This window comes from Platalea leucorodia, assembly GCF_965183815.1.
Source record: "Platalea leucorodia genome assembly, chromosome: 14".
NCBI lineage: Eukaryota > Metazoa > Chordata > Aves > Pelecaniformes > Threskiornithidae > Platalea > Platalea leucorodia.
In genome coordinates, this window is record NC_138836.1 from 5725606 (window position 1) to 5740009 (window position 14404).

A 14404-nucleotide genomic window follows, 5' to 3' on the forward strand; every position below is an offset into this window, starting at 1 on the left:
GGTAGAAGGGGGCGGAAGGAGGGCGGGGCGAGGGGAGGAGGGCGGGGCAAGGGGCGTCTCCTGGTGATGAGGGAGGGGAGAGGGGCGGAGTCTGGGGAGGGGCGGAGTCTGACGGGGTGAGGGCGGGGATATAGGCGTGGCCTGATGGAGCCGCGTCAGTAAAGGGACAGGGAGAAAGGGGAGGGGCCTTGGGTAGGTGGGCGGGGCGATTCATTGAAAGGAGCGGAGAGGCGGGGCTAGGAGGGAAGAGGGGCGGGGTCTCAGTTAGGAGGGCGGAGCGAGGGCGGGGCTTGCCCCATAGGGGCGGGAGATGCTGTGGGGCAGAGGGAGCTGTACTGAAGGCCCGGCTGTGGGGCAGGGGGATCCGTGGGGCAGGGGGAGCTCTGGGGCAGGCTCCAGCAACGGCGCAGGAAGAAGTCACAAGTTCCCAGACCCAAGCATGGGGTTTATTGGTGGGTCCCAGCCCCACTGGGGACGGCGCCTTCTCCCCCCTGCCGCAGCCGCTGAGGCCAGAGGCAGTGGGCCACCCAGGAGCGCCCCACGGCCATGCCGGGGGTCCCCAAACCGCCCCCCAGCTCAGCCCTGGCAGATCTCCACGCCAGCTCCCCCCTCGCAGCCCAGCCGAGCGAGGGGTGCCAGCAGCCGTGCCCTTCCACCGGCCCCGGGAAACCGGGGACTTTTGGCAACTAAAAGGCAGCAAGAGGGACGCTCTAACCTTATCAAAGCCCCGGCCCCTGCGGCCATGTCACACCCCGTGTCCCCTTGGCAGCCCCAATTCCCTCGCCCCTGTGGGACGGAGCGTGTAGGGCTGCTCGTTTGCTTTTTCCTGGGGTGCCACGGGGGAAGGTGGGGGCGTGGGGCCCCCATCCCCGCCGAGCCCGGTGTGGGAGCAGCTGGCCACCCGCAGAGGAGCCCCCGGGGGGGCCATGGCACGACAGGCCCCACAGGGAGGGAGGGCAAAGCCCCCGCAGCCCCCCGGGAGCCTGGCGGCAGCTACATGTTGAGAAAGGCGAAGGCCGACGGCTGCTGGCTGCCCTCTGCGTCCGTCTGCCTGTCCTGGGGCTGGGACAGTGCCCGCGGCTCTGCCGGCGGAGAGTCCGGGCAGAGCACCGCGCCGGGACGGGCCACCAGCTCCATGCCGGCGAAGAGGGAGAGGCTGCGGGAGGGCGCAGCGGCACCCACCGTGTCCCCTGCCAGCCTGTTCGCCGCCTCCTGCTCACAGGGGCAGGCTGGCACCGCGGCACCGGGCTGCCCGTGGGTCTCCGCTTCCACCCCCTGCTCCTCGCCGTGGGCCGGCACGGCCACAGGGAGCGGGGCTGCGCTCAGGGGGGTGAGGATGCTCTCGCCTGCCAGGGGCGGGTTGTCCGTCAGCAGGTCCCCAGTGCACGGGGCTGAGCCCATGGCGAGGGTGGAGGGGTCCGAGTCCGGACGCGCGCTCTTTGGGGAGGGCTGACCTCTGCAGAGAGCCTCGAACTGCCGCAGGATCTGGGAGAAGAGTGGGATGGGTGGGAGTGAGAGCGGCATCGGGAAGGGGGCCCAGCCCCGGCACCTTTTCCCAGCGCTGGGAATCAGCCCCGCTGTCCCCTCGCAGGGCTCAGCCTTGTCTCCTGGGGAGGGAGCATCACACTCCCCAGGCTCCCCGCTCCCGGGAGAGGCAGACGATTCCCACACACAGAACCACTCCCAAGAGCCGGGTGTCCCTGAGGATGGGCAGGCCAGTCCCCAGGAGCCCCCTGCCCCGGGGAGAGGGCACGGGGACACCCCAGGAGTCACCTTTGTTGCTCGGTTGGCGACGGGGCCGGGGCTGCCTTGGCTGAGCTGCTGCAGGTGCTGCCGAGTCACAGCAAAGATCTGGTCCAGGGAGAGCAGGTCGGAGCACATGAGGGAGGAGATGGCGCACATGGATCTCTGCGGGGAGGAGAGCGCGGCTGAGCCCGGCAGGCAGGACAGGCACCGAAAAGCCCCAGCTCGGCGGCGCTTCTTCCCCTCCATCCCTCTGCCCTGTGCCTGCAGCGGCACTGCCTGGGGCGGGCAGCACCGCAGGCACGTGCCGGCAGCACACCGGGGACTGCCCCGCACTCACCATGCGGACGCTGTCGCTGGGGTCCTCCAGTGCCCGGCTGAGCAGCTCCAGCACCACCTCGCAGTTCAGCAGCCCACACCTGGCCAAGGGGAAGGGGTTACGGCCCCGCCGGCCACACGCAGCACCCCGAGCCCCGGGAGCTGGCCGGGAGCAGGCAGCCCTTCTGCCTGGCAGCATTTCAGCCCCAGAGGTCTGGGCCAAGGTAGCCAGGGCGGGTGAGAAGGGCTCAGGCTGCCCCTCGAAGCCCCCACAGCGCTCTCTGCCCAGCCCCGCAGCACCCACGGTCTGCCTTGGGCACTTACTCCTTGACGAAGTGCTGTGCTTCCTCCCTGGTGAGGAAGACTCTGGCGCCGCGGGTCAGCGCCGACACCAGGCTCACCTCCCGCACGCAGTCGCCCAGGCTGTCAGCGTCCACCCTGCCCGGGGAGATGCCTCGCTGGGGACAGGGGCCGGCCCTGCTCCCTCCTGGGGTCCCAGCACAGACCCCACCACCCTCCAGCGGGCAGGGAGCCCCTCCCACATCAGTTCCCCTGCCTGCGGCTCTGCCCACCCATGGGCTGCCCATGCTGGGAGGCCAAGCATGCCAGGAGGAATCCAGCCCAGGGGACTCAAATTAGTGGTGTGGAAAACAAGGGCACCGTTCCTGGACACAGGGGAAGCATCTGGGAAGGTCCCAGGGAAAGGGGGGCCCCCCAGGGGCCCATTCTCACCTCTCGGCCACGTGGGTCAGCTCCCGGCTGGCCCCGGAGTGGCTGTCGCTGCCCGATTTGCTGCAGGAGTCTGAAGTGCGGCTCAAGTCGCCGTTCCCCTGCGAGGAGTCCTGGGAGCTGTGCCCGCTGTCCGCCTCCTCCCAGCCACCCCCGGCCAGCCCCGGCTGGTGGCTCACTGTGGGGACAGCAGCAGCGAGGTGTTGACCCCCAAACCAGCCCCAGTACCTCATGGGGACCCCCGCCAGGCCCCCCACCAGCCAGTAGCCACCCTAGCCCAGCGGCGGGGGGACCTACCTCGGGTGCTGTGCGCTGCAGTGGCCACTGGTGGCTTCACAGCCCCGGCTGGGCTCCTGGTGGGAGAGGGGGCTCTCACGGGCTGGTAGGCGTCCTCGTGGAGCTCCCTGCGGCGAGGCCGGGGCCCCTCCGGGTTGGGGAGCACAGCGTGGGCCACCGCCTCGGCTGCTCGCTGGATGGTGCTGAGCAGGGCTTCCCCCGTCGAAGCTGGGCAGAGGCCAGGGCATCAGGCACCTCCTGGGGAGCCCAGCCCAGCCCCCGGGCACCCACCGCCTCACAGGGTGCCATGAGGGGACGGCAGGGACATGGAGGCAGAGAGGAGCGGCCCCAGCAGCCGGGCTGCAGGCACGACCAGGCTGTGAGTGACTTCTGGCTGGACAAGGGGGGCAAGGAATAACCTGGGAGCTACTGGGACCGGACAGGGGACACAAACCGACCTCCCACGTCCCTGTCACACCTCCCAGCAAGGAAGGACCTGGCGGAGCCCCCCACTGCCAGCTCCATGGCCACGCCACCAGCCCCAGCACCCATCAGATGGCTTGGGAAAAGGGAGGGCTGCACAAAGCAAAGGGTGCACCCAGGGGGCACCCAGAAACACCCGCTGAGAAACGCCCACCGAGAGAGCCGGCAACCAGGTTACGCGTCTCCAAACGCTGGGAGCCCAGTCTAACCCCAGGCAGGACCCCCGGGGCTGCGGCATCACGACGCACAGGCAGGGCAGAACCGAGCAGGGGACCCGCGCGGGGTGAGGGGCAGCACCAGGCCAGGGCGCAGCCAGGACTTACTGGAGCCGCTTTTCTCACTGCTGAAGCCAAAGCCTTGCAAGGAGCCGCAGGGGCTGGGGCTGGAGCCCATGCCTGGGGGAGGCACAAGCCACACTCAGAGGGAGCACAGGCATTCAGGGTCGCCCTCCAGGGCTGTTCCTGCCCCTTGCAAGCACAGGGGAGGGTCTGGGGCAGTCGGGAGGAGCCGGGGCCAGGGCAGTGTCCCTCCGCTCCCCTGGGGCGCATTTTTCCCTCTGACCCAGCACCCTGCTCTGGCCAGAGCTGCAGAACATCTTCAGTGAGCAGAGCCAGGGCCCGCAGTGGGGCAGGAGCAGCAGCCAGGCACCCATCACTGGGGCCCATAGCACCCTGTCCTCACCCCCAAACAGCCCCCCTGGCCAGCAGACGCCCTGCACACCCACCGCTCAGGCCGAAGGGACCAGCCCGGCGCTGCCAGCACGGCCCAAGGGACGCGACAGGGCCATGGGGGGTCTGCACTTACCCGCAGGAGGCAGGGAACGGGCAGGCAGCGCGGCAGGCTGGGGGAGCGGCGCATCCGAAAACAGAACGCTGGCCAAGTCCTACCAGGAGAGCCGGGGGTGTGGGCAGAGAGCTGGGGAGCGCCAAGCACCCCGGCCTGGCCCTGAGGCGGGGGTCTCACAGGCAGAGCTACCCTGCCACTCCAGGCAGGGCCCGAGCGGTCCGCCCGGCACAGGGGGAACAGGGCTGGCACTCACCTGTGCAGCTGCCCGGACCTTCTGGTTCAAGCTGTTGCCATGGAGGGGGTCTGGGGGCCCAGTGAACACTGCAAGGCATGAGGTCGCGAGGGCTGGGGGACGCTCGGCTCCCAGGCACGAGGCAGGATGGGGCAGGACCCTGGCCCCGGCCAGCGCTCAGCCTCTGGAGCAGTCCCCACAGGCGGGAGCCGCCCTGGGCTCTCTCCCGCAGCCAGGCTGAGCTCTCCAGCACCACGCAGAGCTGCTCCCCGCTCTCCTGCCCCAGCTCCCCCGCTCCTCGCCCCGTTACCTGCTGCCTCCCGGATGAAGCAGGCGTTCCTCTTCAGCTGCAGGACAAACTGGGGGGAGCCCTGGGCACATGTGTGCAGCAGGATCTTCAGCACCTGCGGACGCGGGGATCGGGGTGAGAAGACCGAGTCGCGGCTGCCCCGCCAGCCCCCGGCCCTGCGGCTGTGCCCACACCCCGGCCCATCACCCCGGTCCCGAGGCTCCTCCACGGCCGGGGGGAACCTGCAGCAGCCGCCCCCGCTCACCGCCGCCTCCATACCTTCAGCTTGACGTGGCAGGAGTTGCTCTGCAGCCGGTTGAGGAGGTACTCCAGCAGGCACTGGCTGCTGCCGGGCGACTCGTGGGAGATCTCTGGGGCGGGGGTTAGGGATCCTGCTCTCCCCGCGGGGACCCGGCTCGGGGGGCAGCAGCACCGCTCCCCCCTCCGCCCCTGCCCAGCCCCGCAGCCTCCCGCCCCCAGCCCGGCCCCCGCGGCCTGGAGCAGCCCCGGGGCCCCTCCGCGCTCCCCGGAAGGATACTGGCGATCTCCTCAAACAGGTAACCGGGGCAGGGGACGTCGTCGTCCGCCGTGCCCCTCAGCAGCACCGGCAGCTGGAGGAGGAGGAGGGACGGGGTGAGGGGCCGGGCCCGATCCCGGGGGGGCCCCGAGCCCGGGGGGGGCCCGGCCCCGCGAACCCCGCCAGCGCGGCGTGAGGCCACCGTAGAACCGCCCCCCCCCCGCCACCCCGCCACCCCGGTGAGACCGCACCGCTGCGCTGACGTCACGGCCTTCGAAATAAGTGACGCCACAGCTATGGCATCAGAGTGGAAGGGCAGGGCAAGGGGTGCCACGGCAAGGCCCAGGGGCCCGGGCTCTGACAGCGTGGGAGATGGGAAGGTGCAGCGATGACATCACGGGTGGCGGAGTGACGTCACGCCCCCCGGCAGCCCCCCACCCCCTTCCCTCCCCGCCCCGGCCCGTACCCGGCTCAGGAAACTCAACCGGTCTCTCAGCGGCGCCGCCATGACACTCCCGGCACCGGCCCTGCCCGGCCCGAAAGCGGCCTCACGACTCCGCCCCCCGGAAGGCGCTGCGCACCAATGAGAGTGCGAGGCGCTGCCGCTCGGCCAGTCATCGGCGAGGAAGGGCGGAGCTCCGGGCGGAAGTGGCCCCCCAGGCTGACGCCGGCGGCAAAAGGGCGGGAGAGGGGAAGTAAACAACCGGCACCTCCGCCAATCAGAGCTGCCCGCGACGAGCGACCAATCAGTAGGGGCTCGGGAGGTGGAGACCGCGTGTGACCAATCCACGCTTTCGGCAGGCCGATCCGACCAACCCGAGAAGGCGGAGGGGACGACCTTCCGCTATCACTCAATCAGAGCGCGAGCGCGCTTTGATAGACGCACCACTTCACCTATCGACGAGCCCGAGGGGCGGGCGCCCCACCGACGCCCAATGCGAGGTCGCCACTCTTTGATGAGCGGTTGCGGGCGGCCAATCGCGGCTGCTTCATCATGGCGGCGCCCAGGCCGTGAGGCGGCGGCGGGGGCGATGTCGGGCCGGGGCCTCTGGCTGCGGGCCCGGGCGCGGCTGCGGCGCTTCCCCGCGCTGCTGGCGGGCTGCGGGGAGCAGGTGGGGCCGCGGGCGGGGACCGGCTCCGGGGCAGGCAGGGAGGGGAGGGGCGGCGGGGTCCGGTGAGCCCGGCGCCCCGCTCCGGTTCCCTCTCGTTCCCCGCAGGCGGCTGCCTACGGGCGGTGCGTGGCCGCGGCGGCGGCCGGGACGGCGGAGCTGAGGCGGGACGCCTGCCTGGAGGAGTTCCGGGCGCTGCAGGATTGCTTCGCCCGGGCGGTAGGTCCCGGTCCCCGTCCCGGTCCCGGGGCGGAGCGGGGGGGAGCGGCCCCGGGCCCGGCTGCGGCGGCCCGCGGGGCCCGGGCCCGGCCTGAATCGCGACTCTTTGCAGGCGAAGGCGACGCCGAAGTGACCGACACCCGCGCACCGGCCTGGAGACGCTTCGGGAAAAATAAAAACTCTGAAAAAACCCGCCACGGTTTGTCCTTAAATGACAGAATTAAAGAGCGGGGCGGGGCCGCCGGCCGGCCCTGCTCGCCGCCGGCCGGCCCTGCTCGCCGCCGGCCGGCCCTGCTCGCCGCCGGCCGGCCCTGCTCGCCGCCGGCCGGCCCTGCTCGCCGCCGGCCGGCCCTGCTCGCCGCCGGCCGGCCCTGCTCGCCGCCGGCCCCGGGGCTGCTGGAGGCCACGGCCCGGCCCCGGAGAGGGGGCCCGGGCGGGCAGAGCGGGGACCACAGCCCCACCCGGCCCGGAGAGAGCAGCCCCGGCCCCTTTCCTCCTCTCGCTGCCTGCGGCCCCACGTTCGGACCCGTTTCCCAGCTCCAAAGCAGCCGGAACCGCGGCCCCAGAGGTGAGACGAGACACCGGGGCGGCCGGACCTCGGGGAAGGGCCGGGTGCCTGGGGGAGGCAGCCCGCATCCCTGCCGCCGGCTCCCGCTCTGGCCGCAGCTCTGCTGCAGGGGCCTCATCCCCTGAATGTCAAACGAGGTGTTTTCTTGCCCAAGCCAGGCCCCGTGCGCCAGATCGCAGCCTCCCCTCCTCTTCCCCAGCACCAGGGAGGAGCAAATCTCAAAAGAAAGCACAAAAGCCTCTTTTCCTTCCGCAGTGTAACTCCCCGCAGGTACAGAGCGAGGCAGGCGCCGCTGCCCGCCCCGGGGAGCCGCAGCCCAGTGGCTGGGTAAGGCTTACCGATCTCTTATTTTTTTTAATTAAGAAACCGGGAGAATTCAGATCAAAATGCTTCAGCTTATTTTATTGATCAGCTCAGCCTCCCCTCCGGTCTCTCCCGCCAAGCGCTCCACCCCAGTACGAGCACTCCCTGGCAGGCAGAGGCAACCGCAGCTCCTGCCGGCTTCCAGCCCGGCTTGGGGGTGCCCACGCACTGCGCCGTTCCCAGCCGCCGAGGAAAGTCAGGAGCGTCTTTGGTCCTTTGTGTTCACACAGACGACATCAACAAACACAGGTCGGGGCTACGGGCAGGTCTGACCCCGTGGGGCAGGAGCCTGCCCTCACCCTGCCCTCGCTGCCCGGGACAGACCCTGGCAGGCAGCGAAGGACGGGAAGGGGCAGATCCAGCCCCTGCTCCAGCTCCCTTGCGCTTCAGAAAGGCCGGTCGGTGCCGCAGGGGACAAAGCCTGGGCCTGTCTCCCCGCTGCAGGACTCGGAGATGCGCTCCGGAGCCCGCAGCCGTCCCTGCCCCAACAGACGCGTGGAGAGGACGGCTGCGGAGCGGCTCCAGGACTCCCGGCCGCGTTGCTTGTGCTTTAAGACAGCGTAATGGAGAAGCTCACTCGTACGATGGGGGAGTCCTGAGGGTTAAGGCCATGACAGTCACGGGGAAGTAGCGCGGGTGGTCCTCCTGCAGAAGTACGCCCAAGTTCGTGGCTGTTGCCCCTGTGGCTCCATGTCATTTTAATGAGAAATTAAGACGACATCCTTCGAGCAACAGGCACACGTCCCGGGCAGGCGGCAGCAGAGTTCCCGAGTGACCAGAACCAGGGTGGCAGTCCCACGTGTCCGATAACGACCCATCCCTGGCTCTGCGAGATCCCATCGGACACGAACCCGACGAGGCTCGTTTACCAAAGACACTTTGAGATACGGATATAAAAACCACCACAGTGATGAGGTCTGTAGACTCCAGGCTGGGAAATTTCAGCCATTCTAGTGAGAGCTTTGGGATTTGATTTCTTACATTCGCAAGTCAGGATGTAAAAACAAAACAAAACAAAAAAAACCCAAAACAAAGGGATGAATCACTGTCTGGGAGCCTGAAACGAACCAGGGCTCTCACAGCAGCTCTTCCCTTCCTCGCTCATAAAAATACATTTCCAGGGGCGGAGCACTGACATCTATGGATGTAAAACACGGCGCGGAGGGGGGCTGGGAAGCGCACACAAAACAAACACGCTCCACCGCCTTACAGAGAGAAGAGGTAGGTATGCTTGAGCCAAGCCCCCGAGTCCGCCCTTTTAAGCCACGTCTTTTGTTCCCAAATTAGTCACCTCTTGCAGAAAAATCAAGCTGGCTGGGGTGGGGGGCAGCTCGCAGCCCCCCGGGTTGAGCTTCATAATGCACTTTGGACAGGAGAAGTCAAGCTTGAAAGCAGAGATGAGAGCTGAGCATCCGGGGAGGGCGGCGAGAGCAAAGCTCCGTGTTATTGCTAGTGTGTGGCCAACCAATTAAATCCCTGGGAGTAAAGGCAGCACAACAGCAGCAGTTGTGCCCGTTTAAGGCAGCATTTCTACTAAACTAGGTTCCTAAACCACAACTATCTCCTAAACATGCAAGACTAACAGCTCCCATTTCAAGAGAAACACCAGAGCAATTGGCTAAGCTGGTCCTCAACTCATCGCTTGATGCTTCTCCAGAATAAAGCCTTTCCCGAGATGCGCGGTCCCCGGTTCCCCTCCTCCCGCAGCCCCAGGCCTCTGCGCCGAAGCCCCGTGCAGCCTGGGCAAAGGGACCCAAGGCAGAAGCCTTTCCAAGCAGGCAGGGGAACCTCGCGGATGACCACCTTGGTTCTGAAAGGGGAGTTGAGAGCCGGATGGAGAAGGCAATTCGATATGAATGAGATGTTGAAAAAGGTCCTTGAAAGCTGGCCTGGCAGGGAACCAAGGCAGACGGCAACCTCTGAAAGCCAGAGGACAGCAGGAGCTTTTCTTTCACGGTTGCCATCTCCTCAGCCACCTGCAAGCACACGCAGGGAGGTGCTACCGTCGCAGAGACTCGAGAAGCCCACAGCTCCCTGGACGGTGCTCCCAGGTCCAAGGAGATCCCGTGGGTCCAAGCACTGCGTCCAGCAAAGTGCTGCCGGCTTAGACCAACCACTGCCTGAGCAACAGCGGCCAAAAAACCAGCTGGTTAACTTGAACCTTCCCTACGGAGCTCCTCAGCCTCGTGCCTGTGGCCAACACCCGCAGCCACCCACCGAGCGCGACCACCCCGCTCACACGCTCCCGTCCCCCTGCGTCATCTGCTTGATCTGCCGGCTGTGGACCACCTGCTGAGCCCCCTCCGCAACTTGGTTTAATCGTGTCTCTAGAGCACTCCGGAGGTCGTTTACTTTCACATCTGGAAGGGGGTTCAGGCCAATGAAGACCCCCGCCCCCTGTGCAGCCTCCTCCTCCTCCTCCTCGGGAGGCAGCAGGTCCCGCCTCCTCCGGCGGAGGTCCAGGTCTGCCTGCAGTTTCAGGTCCCGGTTCGGTTTGACATCGTGGTCCAGCTTCTGGTCCCCCTGGGCAGCCGCTCCTCTCTCGGGCTTTTGGGCGGGAGCGTTCTCAGCACCCGGTTTCTTCTCAGCATCGTTTGAGAGACCCCCATCCCCATGCCTCTGCTTGCTCCGGAGACCTCCCTGCGGGTCCTGGGCCACGTCCACCACGTTCTCCCGAGGAGCTTCTTCCTTTACCTCCCCTTTGCCAGCCGGGTCCCTCTGCAAGGCCTGCTGCCGTCTGCCAGCACCCTCGCCTCCCTCGCTGTCTGCGCCTCTCTGACGCTCCCGTAGGTGCTGCTCGCTCTCTGCCACGTTCCTTTTACTGGAGGAGTCCAGCGCAACTGCCAGGTCTTTGGGCTCCACCTGACTCAGTGCTTTGGCTTTAAGGTCTGTTCCTGAGTCTCTTTCCAGGCTCCTTCCTGCTGCTCCCTGAGCTTTGGCAGCCCCCAGCTGTTCTCTTTGGATGGGAGCTGTAGCTACTTCCACGGCTTTCGGGGAATTCTTCTTCTCATGGATGTCTCTTCCAGCTTTGGCTTCATGATCTCCTCCTAAATCCTCCGCCAAGGGCTTCTTTTCTAGGTGGTTTCTGGCTGCTGGAATGTGTTGGGCATCCCCGGGAAGGGGATCCCAGTTCTCCACAGGATTTTTAACAGCTCTGTCATTCTCCTGTGGCGGCACCTTCCGCTCCTTGGGAGGAACCCCCGGAATCTCACGCCTGTGCCCAGCCTCTTCCAGCTTTCCTGCAGTCCCCCTGCGCTGCTCCACGGAGTCAGCAGGCTGCCTGCCCGGGCCCTGCGCGGGCTGCTCCAACAGCTCTTTGCTGAGCGGCTTTGCAGCAGCTTCTTGCTTAGCTCCGAGGCCCTCGTCCTCCTTGCTCTTGGACAGAGGCACGGCAGGCTCCTGCTGCGTTTCCACTGCAGAACAAAAACCGACATGTGAAAGCTTTTTCTTACAAGTGAGAGATTCCCTTCTCCTGCCACACCATTCTGCACAACAGGGGACAGGAGAAGAGATCACACCATCAACGGCCACACAGGAAAACAAGGAGAGCCATGGGGGAGAGCGTTATCCCTGCGATCAGGGGCCAGGCATCCCCACCTCGGAGGTCAGACACAGGAATGGCTTTTGCAGAGTGGACTCTGCCACGTGCCAAAGGGACTCAGATCTCTCCCAGCCTGATTTTAAAGCTGCTTTGAGCAGCGATCAGCCCGTGGAGGAGTCACGCTCTTTGGCGATGTCCTTACCTTGCTTTGGCTTCTCCTCTCCTCCCTCCTCCTGCCTTTGCTGGTGGATCTCCTTGTGCTGCTCTTCAATTACAGCCAGCAGTTTTGCCTGCTGGTCAAGTAGCTGCTTGTGCTGTACCTGCTGTTCTTTGATCACCTGCAGCAGCACAGCATGATCAAGCAGTTTCGCCTGCCCCGCTTCTAGAAAAGAGAAAAAAAAGAAAAAAAAAATATCCATGACCCAAACCCGTCACTTATCATTTCTCAGCATTGGAGGGGCTGCAGGGGCTTTCCTCGGCAGGAAGGTCCTGCTCTGCAAACACTGCCCATTCGCCCGGAGGGAGGGCAGGACGCGGCACAGCTCTGCCGCTGGCGCTGACGGCGACCACGGCAGCACCGCTCCAGTGTACCTCCACCGAGGACGGCAGCCAAAAGCCCAGGCTGGCTGCTCACCAGTGCATGTGCTAAGACAGGACACTGCCCTCCCAAGAAGATTTGGGTGGAGGAATTAAAACCAAGGTCTTGTCATTAACTGCTCAGAGAGGAGAGCTGCAGAGGTACAGGGGAGTGGGTCTGCGGGGGTCCCAGCGCAGGGAAGGACGAGGCGGTTGCTTGGCACAGGAGCTGGAAGAGGACAGGACCGGCAGCAGTCGGTCGAGAGTGAGGGGCTCAGCTGCCCAAGCAAGACAAGCTGCTTTTAAAGCTGCCTGTGGTGCCTGGGGAAGCCCCAGCGCTGCTGCAGAGCAGCTCTCTAGATTGTCTCTCTGAATGCACTGCAAAGACTTCATCCCAGCTAAACCGAGCCTGGAAAGACCACAAAGAGCAACTGTTTAGGAGGACTGGGAAGAAGTCAGCTAAGGCACGGCACCGGGAGCTGCCCTCACAGGGAAAGTACCTGCACAGGGGGATAAACCGACATGGAAACATCGACCCAACACATGAGGTACAGACACTGAGCTGGGTCTTTTCAGGGGGCAAGGCCTGGGTTACAGCCAGAGTGATGAGAGGCTACTGTTGTCTCTTCTCCCGGCTCAGCCAAGTGAAGGTCTAGCCTGGCCCACAGCAGGCAAACACCCACCGAACAATCCTGCCGAAGATTTTGGCTTTGAGCATGGCAAAAGGGCTGGGATCCCGAGCAGCAATCACAGGTTTAACGGCCAAGTACTCTCGCACGCAGCAGCGCCGGTGGTCAGGCAGGTTGAAACCACAGCAGCACAGAAAATCGGCCCCACCTCCCGCCGAGCCGAGCCGACACCGCAATAAAACCGAGCTCCCCGCGCCACGTAACAGGAGGAAATCCCTGCCCACCGGCCCTTCGCAGCCGCGAAGTCACACAAAACAGAGGAGCGCATTTTGGGCCACGCAGAAAAGTGACTCATGTTGATTCACTCGCTGCAAGCGACACGTCACGCACAAACTACGAGTCCCAGGTCTGCACGGAAACGTTGCTGCCTTTTCTCCGCCTGGACAGACACCCAGACGTAGCGTATCGTATCCGGAGGGTATGAACCTGTGTGTCGCTTGCCTCCCACACCAACAAGCAGCGTTCCTCCGAAACTGAAGGTGTTTCTAGACTATTATGCCCCACGGGAAATAATGTCAAAATTAATAGCCTGTAAAATGCCATTTAACTTAAAAAGGGATGCTGCCCAGGTTAACCCTTCTCCAGCATGCACTGCCTCCCCCTGTCCCGCTCATCACCCACAAGGTGATTACAGAGAAATATTTCCAGTTCACGTTATGGTGCTATTAGCTGAGAGCCCCTGGAATTCCCCTTCCGCTCCGTTTACAGAAAGCTGGGCTGCGAGGGGGAATTTGGTCGTTTCAAGAGAGCAATTGACTTCTCGAGATCTGTTTATTTTTCGCACTTTTCTCAGAATAAACAATGAAAACAGAAGTCATTTCTACTATCTCGCTCTCCAAGCCTGCCAGGTCCCAGCTCGGCATGGGAATGCTTGGGTTGAACACACAGCAGGCAAAGGTTTAATGCCAAATCAAAGCGTTTCTCACTGAGAGCTCTGCAAACACGCGTAACTCTTGTATTTGTGCAGCACACCTCTTCCATACAAACAAAAGGCATTGCTATCTCCCAGCTCCTCCTTTGATCGTGGGGAAAGCAGGCCTCAGCCGGTGCTTTGGCTGGATTTTAACAGGCACTCTTCATAAAAGACATCTTAATTATAAAATGAAAGTACTTGAGTTCACATGGCCCAGGGCAGCTACAACCGGAGCACTCAACAACGGTCCCGGCGAGGCAGCTGTTTGCAGAGAGCATCCGCGGAGCTACGCGCCCACCGCCTCGCTCCGGCGATGCCTTTTCACCCCGTCCACCCTCTCCCAGCCTCCGGGTACGAAGCTCAGCTCTGGGCAGAGGAGCAGAACAAGCCCAGAGCACCTTTTGGTGACATCCTCATGGGAGAGCGTCCCCGGCAAGTCCCACACAGACTGAGATGGAAAACCCCATGGAAACTCATGGCCCTTCATCCTTCTTGAAATATGAAGAGTCCTTATAGTCCATACCTGCCACTAGCTTTTTATGCTCAGTTTTTAAAGTCCCATTGCAATGCAGAATGGAAAGAAAATACTTAGAAAACCAAGATGTAACCACCAAACAAAGAGGAGGGCGATACGCTCCCCAGCCTGCATGCTGCCATTGCTCATCGGACCAAATGCCCATCACCTTGGACCAGAGCACCGAGGGGTGGCACGGAGGCAAAGAGCTGCAGGACCACAGCACGCGCAGGCTGCGAGTCCGAGCTCAGGCTCCAACCCCTCTCGCAAGGCAGAGGTCTAAGGCAGCGAACTCAGCCTGAGGAAGGGCTCACCGCACAGTACCAGCACCGGGGCTCCGTGGAAGGAGCAGACGGGGCTTCGCCACCGCTCCCCCGCACGGCCACGTGCCCAGGTCTCCCCGTGCGCTAAAGCCTGCGTCTGCCCCACGCCGCGAGGCTGTAGGGCGATGCCCGCCCACCTCCCCACCATGCTGCTGTGTCCCTCCGTTTCGCCCAAGCCAAGCGGTTTCATTCCGGTCACGCTCTCACTGGGGCAGC

The 14404-nt window shown here is 64.5% G+C and overlaps 3 protein-coding genes across 6 annotated transcripts in view; 1 reads left to right on the forward strand and 2 right to left on the reverse strand.

Annotated features, from left to right (window-relative positions):
* Positions 1–447: 447 nt before the first annotated feature.
* Positions 448–5892, reverse strand: TEPSIN (TEPSIN adaptor related protein complex 4 accessory protein). Of its 3 annotated transcripts, XM_082327052.1 has the most exons (13): positions 5840–5892; positions 5395–5467; positions 5136–5227; positions 4878–4971; positions 4589–4656; positions 4354–4432; positions 3873–3944; positions 3088–3294; positions 2794–2968; positions 2386–2499; positions 2084–2162; positions 1774–1908; positions 448–1485 (listed from the first exon to the last, which is right to left on the reverse strand). In XM_082327052.1, the coding sequence occupies exons 1-13, from the start codon at positions 5879–5881 to the stop codon at positions 994–996; spliced, it is 1722 nt and encodes a 573-aa protein (XP_082183178.1). In that variant the 5' UTR covers positions 5882–5892; the 3' UTR covers positions 448–993. The 3 variants fall into 3 exon arrangements, with proteins under 3 accessions (XP_082183178.1, XP_082183179.1, XP_082183180.1); XM_082327053.1 differs by lacking the exon at positions 2386–2499 and having other exon boundaries at positions 1075–1485; positions 3088–3460; XM_082327054.1 differs by lacking the exons at positions 2386–2499; positions 3873–3944 and having other exon boundaries at positions 1075–1485; positions 3088–3460.
* Positions 5893–6365: 473 nt separating this feature from the next.
* Positions 6366–6896, forward strand: NDUFAF8 (NADH:ubiquinone oxidoreductase complex assembly factor 8). The gene is made up of 3 exons (XM_082327069.1): positions 6366–6485; positions 6591–6701; positions 6814–6896. Exons 1-3 carry the CDS (start codon positions 6405–6407, stop codon positions 6832–6834), a joined length of 213 nt encoding a protein of 70 aa, XP_082183195.1. The 5' UTR covers positions 6366–6404; the 3' UTR covers positions 6835–6896.
* A 777-nt stretch (positions 6897–7673) lies between these two features.
* Positions 7674–14404, reverse strand: part of SLC38A10 (solute carrier family 38 member 10) — a 38894-nt gene continuing 32163 nt past the window's right edge. For both annotated transcript variants that reach the window (XM_082326857.1, XM_082326858.1), the window contains 2 exons: positions 11376–11555; positions 7674–11045 (listed from right to left, as the gene is read on the reverse strand). In XM_082326857.1, coding sequence (XP_082182983.1) covers positions 9868–11045; positions 11376–11555 — 1358 coding nt within the window. In that variant the 3' untranslated portion in view covers positions 7674–9867. The remainder of the gene's footprint in view (positions 11046–11375; positions 11556–14404) is intronic.

Bases quoted from the DNA above. Each gene is read 5' to 3' on its own strand.
- TEPSIN (XM_082327052.1), bottom strand. From the start codon at position 5,881: ATGGCGGCGCCGCTGAGAGACCGGTTGAGTTTCCTGAGCCGG. The intron at 4,972-5,135 runs GTATGGAGGCGG...CCGCGTCCGCAG, and splicing joins CCTGCCACGTCAAGCTGAAG to GTGCTGAAGATCCTGCTGCA. The intron at 2,969-3,087 runs GTAGGTCCCCCC...CTGTCCCCACAG, and splicing joins TGCAGCGCACAGCACCCGAG to TGAGCCACCAGCCGGGGCTG.
- NDUFAF8 (XM_082327069.1), top strand. From the start codon at position 6,405: ATGTCGGGCCGGGGCCTCTGGCTGCGGGCCCGGGCGCGGCTGCGGCGC. The intron at 6,486-6,590 runs GTGGGGCCGCGG...CGTTCCCCGCAG, and splicing joins TGGCGGGCTGCGGGGAGCAG to GCGGCTGCCTACGGGCGGTG. The intron at 6,702-6,813 runs GTAGGTCCCGGT...GACTCTTTGCAG, and splicing joins AGGATTGCTTCGCCCGGGCG to GCGAAGGCGACGCCGAAGTG.